Raw genomic sequence first — 6,326 nt, 5'->3', positions numbered from 1 at the left:
GCCGAGGCCGCCGCCGCCCCGGCCCCCGCCGCGGGCCCGGGACAGATGTCTTTCACCTTCGCCTCACCCACGCAGGTTCGGACGTCCGCCGGGCTCGAGACCCCATTCTGGACCCCGCGCCCCTCCCCCGTGTGGCCCAGGATCCGAGCCCCCAACCCTCAGGTCGGCGACCCCCATTCCCGACCCGCGCCCCTCCCCCGTGTGGTCCAGGATCAGACCGTCCAACTTTCAGGTCGCTCCTCAGCCTCCCATTTCGATGTGCGCCCTTCCTCACGTGGTTCAGAACCTGAGTCCCTGGGCACCTTTCTTGTACGCTCCTCCCCAGGTGGCTCGCTGGTTCTGCCTTGACCGCGCCTCCTTACCCGAGGGCTAGGGTGCCTGGATTCCATTGTCAAGTAGACGAAGGCGCTGCAGTCCTGCACGAGGACCCCACCGAAGCATCGGCTGCCTCCGTGTCCCCCGTCAGCTTTCAGTCTTGCCTTGGCTGTTTAACTGCGGGGGAGACTGCTGTTCCCCGAGGGACTAGTCTGAAGTGACCCTTTCTTTATGTATCTTGTCTAGGTGTTCTTCAACGGCGTCAACGTTCGACAGGTGGACGTGCCCACGCAGACCGGAGCGTTTGGCATCTTGGCAGCCCACGTACCCACGCTGCAGGTCCTGCGACCAGGGCTGGTTGTGGTCCACGCTGAGGACGGCACCATCTCCAAATACTTTGGTGCGTTGATTGGGAGGGCAGAGGAAAGGGGCTGGGTGGGAGATGCTTGTCTCAACGGGCTAGTTCTCATTTCATTTGGCAGTGTCAGGAAGGGGACCAAGGATATAGAACTCCCCGGCACTGGGCTGGGTGTGGTTAGGGATGTAAGTGGTCAGCAGTGGGCCGGGCGGGGGCCCATCGGAGGAGAAAGGATCCTCAATTCGGAAGAGGTTTTCCACAGCGTGGCCCCAGCGGTACAACCCAGACTGGAAATCAGCTTCGGCTCACTCCTAACCCTGGCTCAACTCCTGGGCTGCTGGGCAAAAGGAGGGGGCTCTGTCCCCATGTCCAGTCTACAGTAGATACACTTGGTGGCCCCTGTTCACTTGTGTGCTGGGGCCTTTGGATCCTGGAGCCACGCTGTGTGGTCACCCTCCTGGCCCTGCAGGGGCTCTGGGGCTGACTGTGTCCCCACGCCCGTACATGGACCTCTCACTCCCCCTCCTCCTGCAGTGAGCAGTGGCTCGGTCACGGTGAACGCTGACTCTTCGGTGCAGTTACTGGCTGAGGAAGCTGTCACACTGGACATGTTGGATCTGGGGGTGAGTGTCCCAGGGGAAGCTGGTGCTCCGAGCTGCCACGAAATCCCCAACTGCAGGGAGGGAACAGGTACCGGGCTGGGCTCCTTGCTTCGTCCTCACCCGCCACCCACCCCCTGCAGGTGGCCAAGGCGAACCTGGAGAAGGCTCAGTCGGAGCTGTTGGGGGCCACGGACGAGGCCATGAGGGCCGAGATCCAAATCCGCATCGAGGCCAACGAGGCCTTGGTGAAGGCCCTGGAGTAGGCGGTGCATGTCCCGTGCTGGCTCCGGCAGGGAGACTGGGCCAGAGCTGGGCAGGTGATGGCCTGGCGTGAGGACCCAGTTCCTGTGGGTGCACGATGTCTGGAAGGCTGGGGGAGTGATCCTGGGGGAGCCATCCTCTCTAGGAAGCCACCAGGGGGCAGCGCAGTGCCGGTGCCTGCCCAGAGCGCCTTTCAGGGCTCTGCCTCTCTGTGGTGAATAAAACAGGGAAACAAGCCAGCTCTGGCAGGCCTGGGGGCTGGCATCAAGGTCGGGCACTTGCCCTACCCGTGAGGATTACTCTCACCCCGGAAGGCTCTTCCACCTCCTAAGATCTCCCCAACCTGACGTGCTGGCCACCGCTCCTCTGCCGCATCTGCCGCAGAGACCTCTGCTCCCAGCCACCGGCAACGGACAGCCTGCTCCCTGCCCGAACCCTCATTAAACACCTGGAATCCAGTTTGCATACGCTGACTTTATCCTGCTTGGTGGTGCGCTTGGGACCCAGCGCGGCCTCTCCCCCAGTGTCCTGTGTCTGCGCAGCGAGGTGGGGCAGCCAGCCTCAGCCTTCCCAGCTCAGCAGGCTGTAGTCTGAACCGCTTGGGGTGTTGGTGGTGCGCGCTCAGCTCGCAAAACTAGGCTGGGTTGTGGGAAGGCTGTTGGCTGTCACGCCGGGAGGGTGGGCACAGGCGAAGGTCACCAGCCAGGGCTGGGGATGGCAGGCAGCAGCGTGGCTGCCACTTCTGGGCTGGGCCTGGGCTGCTGGACAGACATGAGGCTCTGCCAGGTTCCAGACTGTGACGCCTGTCCCTTGGGCTCCCCGGCCCCGCCCCAGCTGCACTGGGAGGGGGTGGGTCCTGCCTGCTCCCACGGAGGCCCTGCCCTGTGCCTGCCTGGCCTGTGGGTGGCCCCAGCTGGCCAGGTGCCCGATCCCTGGTGGTGTTGGCACCTCCGTGGCACCCAGGCCCCTGGACTGGCCCCAGATGGGTGGGGTGGCCAGGCGGGGGCGGTCCTGGCACCTTGAAGCTTCAGGGCTGTCCTATTTCTTTCAGCCAGTAACTCACTTTTGCAACCATGGGGGTGACCCAGGCACTGGCCACCTCCTTGTCCCCCTCCCCGGCCCTGGGTCAGAGCAGAGCTGGTGGGCATTTCAGGGGGGTGAGTGTGTGGGAAAGCTTGGGCCTCTCTGTGTGTCACCGGCAGCCAGAAGGTGACGGAGAGGCCACTCCCGGGCTTGTCATTGGCATGGGTGGGCTGTGTGGTCTTGTGTCACGATCTTATGCGAATGACTGTCCTGTAGCTGCCTCTGAGGGAGTCTCCAGGCAAGCTTGCAGCTCTGGGCGGTGTCCGTCTGGGGCTTGCTCTTTCTGTGCAGGTGAGGTCCAAGCAGCCGGCCCCCACTTCCTCAGGAAACCCCAGCTCAGCTAAAGCTGGGACAGCCGTGGGGTCACAGGTGCAGCCCCACTCCTCCCCTCCTTGTCTCCCGGCTTAGAGCCCAGGTCTTCGAGTTCTTGGACTGGCTTCTCATCTGTTCTATAAATAAGAGCGAGGACACAGCTGGGGGCTGGTGGGGGCTTGTGGGAGGAGACCCTGGACCAGTGGTCCCCACACCAGGGAACCTGCCTGCACCATCACCCCCTGAGGCCACAGCCCGGGGCTATGGGACACAGCCACACAGCTAGGGCCCCCCAGCATGGTGCAGGCCCCCTGGGGGATGTGCACGCCTCAGAGCCCGGCCTGGGGACACCTGCGCCCTGACAGCTTCAGGAACAGCCTGTGCTGGCCAGGCTGCGTCCTGGGGTTGGAGGCACCCAGGGTGGGATGGGTCACAGGGCCAGGAACCAGGGGTCACGACCCCTTCTGAGAGTGCAGGCCTTGGGCCTTGTGGGGGCAGGCGGTGCCCAAGGGTTCATCTCCTTCCCAGGAAGGGGTCCCCTCGTGCTTTGAGTGCACTCACGGCCTGGGACTGCCCCCCATAGCACAGGGATGCTATGAGTGGGAGAGAACAGGCCTTAGGTTGATCTGGCACGTTTATCAACTTGGACTTGCAAAGCCAGGCAGGGGCCACTGGTCTCCTGTGTGTGTGACCCTCAGGGGCCCCATGCCAGGAGACAGCCCACTTCCCTGCAGGCAGACGAACCAGCCCCAGTGAGATCACAGACCCGTTGGAGGTCTCAGCCGCACCCCACCCAGCGCCACCTGCCCACCTGAGGGTCCCACCTGGCCCGTCCCTCCGTGAGCCTTCCAGCGTTCAGACGCTCCGGCTTCAGAGCGCACGGTCCCCTGTGCTGCCTTCCTGCTGTCTCTGCAGGCAGAGCAGGCCGGGCCCGCAGACCCTCAGCCCGGCCCCATCACCGGGTCTCGGGGCACTTGTGAGAGCCTCCGGTGCTTTGCACTCACTTGCTTCTCATCTGAGCACTGTTCTGTTTGTCTGGCAAACTCCTATCCTTGCCTCAACCCCAGCCTCCTGATCCCTCCCTCAAGCCCAGCCCTGATCCTATGGGGCTGGGAGTGTCTGGGTGTGCCTGTGAGAGGGTGGGGGGCTGCAGGAGCCCTTGGGTGGGAGCAGGAGGCAGACCTGGAAAGGAGCACAGCCCTGGGAGGGGCCCCCAGGGCAAGGCTGGGGGCGGAGGTGGTCAGGTCAGATAAAGGGAGACACCAGATAAGTGGACAAGTGGCCTGGGGTCCCCCTCCCCTGGACAGAGAGGGAGGGACGACTGAGAGGGCCCTACCCTCAGCCAGGGTCATTCTTAGAAAGCCCCCTTACACAGGGCGACCTGTAGGGACACGCCTGAGGACATGCCAGGCTTCTGCCTGTTAATGGCTGTGTGGCCTCAGTTTACTCACCTGTAAAATGGGTAGGGTGATTACGCCTGTTACAAAGGCAGGGTACCAGCAGGTGAGCATGCCTGATGGGATGATGGCAATATTGCCAGGCCTAGGTGAGGGCCCCACATCCCCAGGCTCCAGAGTGAGGTCTGCTGTGTTCTCTCACTTCATTCTGCTGCCACCCTGCAGAAACTGAGGCTCACAAAGGTCAGTGCCCTACGGGATCACAAAGCCCAGTGGGTGGTGACTGGATGCACAAGGCAGGCCTGGCCCTGGTGAATCGCTCCATAAATGCCCTCTGAGGTCACCGTTAAGGGATGCAGTTGGCTGGGCCGCCAGGGCAGCTGGCTGGGGCCCCCCCACTGCAGGCAGGTGACCCCAGCCTGTTTTCCTGGACCGAGGCCGCTGACTCAGGCCCCCCTTACCGCTCCCCCACGCGGGCGCCCCCAGGCGGAAGCACTCGGCCAGAAAGGGGGCGGGGCAGAGAATCCAGCTGTGCACCCCGAGACCCCGTAGCATGGGCCGGAGTGCCGGTGCGCCCGAGTCGTCAACGCGGCCGACCGTGACCCCGGGTTCGTAGCATTCAAGGAGCGCCACCCCCTCCCCGTTTAAAATGCGAGATTTAGGGGGCGGGTGGCCCAGGCCCGACGGCGCCCCAGGGCCCTGGCCGGCAGGCAGGGGCGGGGGCCGGCCTGCGTCACCGCCTGCCCGGCCCCCCGCCCCCTGGCCGCCCAAACTCCACCCCGAGGGAAGGCGGCGCGGATAAAGGCTCGGGGGCCGCCCGCTCGGCCCCAGACCGGCTCCGCCACCGCGCACTCGGCGCGGACGTGGGTACACTCAGGACAGTTGGGACTTCGGACTTGCCTCTCCCGGTGAGTGGGGGGCGGGACCTCGCGGGCCGAGGAAGGGGGTTCTCACTCTAGGCTCTTGAGGGTGCCTCACTTTTCTTTGTTCTTTGAGCAGGCAGTGTTCAAAGGTGTCTCCAGCCCTGGGAAGCCCCCCGGGACGTGGAGTGGGAGGCACTCGGCGCAGCCAGCACAGCCCGGGAGGGACCTCTGCCCCCGCCCCGCCCCCCGGGCACTCCCCTCCCCGAGAGTGACCTTGAGCTAGTTGCCTTTCCGGCCTCAGTTTCCCCGAATGTGAGACCCCAGTCTCCTGACTTGGAGGCTTCATACCCCTAGTGAGGCTCCCACAACGTCCGCAGTCCCGTCGGACTGCCCCCGTCCCTGGAGGCCTCGGCGACCCCTCCCCGGGTCTCCGGGCAGCGCTCCCAGGTGGGGCCGGCAGAGGGCGCGCCGGCGCTGCTGACTCACCGCAGCCCCAAGCGGCGCGCGCGGGCGCATCTTCCGATCTGGGGGCTCCCATTGGCCGGCCCGTGTGGCCGACTGGGCGTTCAGCACGCGCTGATTGGTCGGCGCGGGCCGGCGGAGTAAGTAGTGAATGGGAGGGGGCGGAGGCCCCGCCCCTCGGGACGTTGATACATTATAACTTTTTTTTCTTGTTACTTTCACCCACAGATCCTCCGGCGGCGACGGCGGCGGCGGCTGTTGCTAAGGGAGGGGACGCGCGGGGAAGCTCGGCCCGAGCGGCAGACGGCCCTGAGCGCGGCCGGCTGAGTGGCGCCCCCTCCTCCGGGACCCTTTCCCGCGCCCGCCGCCCTTGAAAGGAGCTGAGAGTGTAGTCCCCACCCAGGAAGGTGGCCCGACGAGCCGACGCGACTCCGGAGCGCCACTCGGATTTTTGATTCTTGATTCGCCTTCCGCTCCTGGGACCTTCTCGAAGGGAAAGCGCGCTGCCCCCCGCCCTCAGGGGCCCCGAGGACCCCTGCTTGGGGAGCCCCCCCGCCCTGCCCGGAGGCGCGGCAAGAATTGGCGGCGCCCCGCGGACTCCAGCCCCCCAGCGCGGGCCGGGGATGGAGCCGCAGCCCGGCGGCGCCCGGAGCTGCCGGCGCGGTGCCCCCGG

General features: G+C 65.5%; 2 protein-coding genes across 2 annotated transcripts in view; both read left to right on the top strand.

Moving 5' to 3' along the window:
• Window positions 1–2,001, top strand: part of ATP5F1D (ATP synthase F1 subunit delta) — a 3,842-nt gene extending 1,841 nt beyond the window's left edge. Inside the window, exons 3-6 of the mRNA XM_024740003.1 lie at window positions 7–75; window positions 562–715; window positions 1,208–1,296; window positions 1,416–2,001. Coding sequence (XP_024595771.1) covers window positions 7–75; window positions 562–715; window positions 1,208–1,296; window positions 1,416–1,538 — 435 coding nt within the window. The 3' untranslated portion in view covers window positions 1,539–2,001. The remainder of the gene's footprint in view (window positions 1–6; window positions 76–561; window positions 716–1,207; window positions 1,297–1,415) is intronic.
• Window positions 2,002–5,125: 3,124 nt separating this feature from the next.
• Window positions 5,126–6,326, top strand: part of MIDN (midnolin) — an 8,050-nt gene continuing 6,849 nt past the window's right edge. Inside the window, exons 1-2 of the mRNA XM_024740002.1 lie at window positions 5,126–5,236; window positions 5,882–6,318. Coding sequence (XP_024595770.1) covers window positions 6,277–6,318 — 42 coding nt within the window. The 5' untranslated portion in view covers window positions 5,126–5,236; window positions 5,882–6,276. The remainder of the gene's footprint in view (window positions 5,237–5,881; window positions 6,319–6,326) is intronic.

The sequence above is a fragment of the Neophocaena asiaeorientalis genome, unplaced genomic scaffold, assembly GCF_003031525.2.
Source record: "Neophocaena asiaeorientalis asiaeorientalis breed wild unplaced genomic scaffold, Neophocaena_asiaeorientalis_V1.1 scaffold469, whole genome shotgun sequence".
Taxonomy (NCBI): domain Eukaryota; kingdom Metazoa; phylum Chordata; class Mammalia; order Artiodactyla; family Phocoenidae; genus Neophocaena; species Neophocaena asiaeorientalis.
Note: the sequence above shows the minus strand (reverse complement) of the source record. Positions and strands in the feature narration are given on the sequence as shown.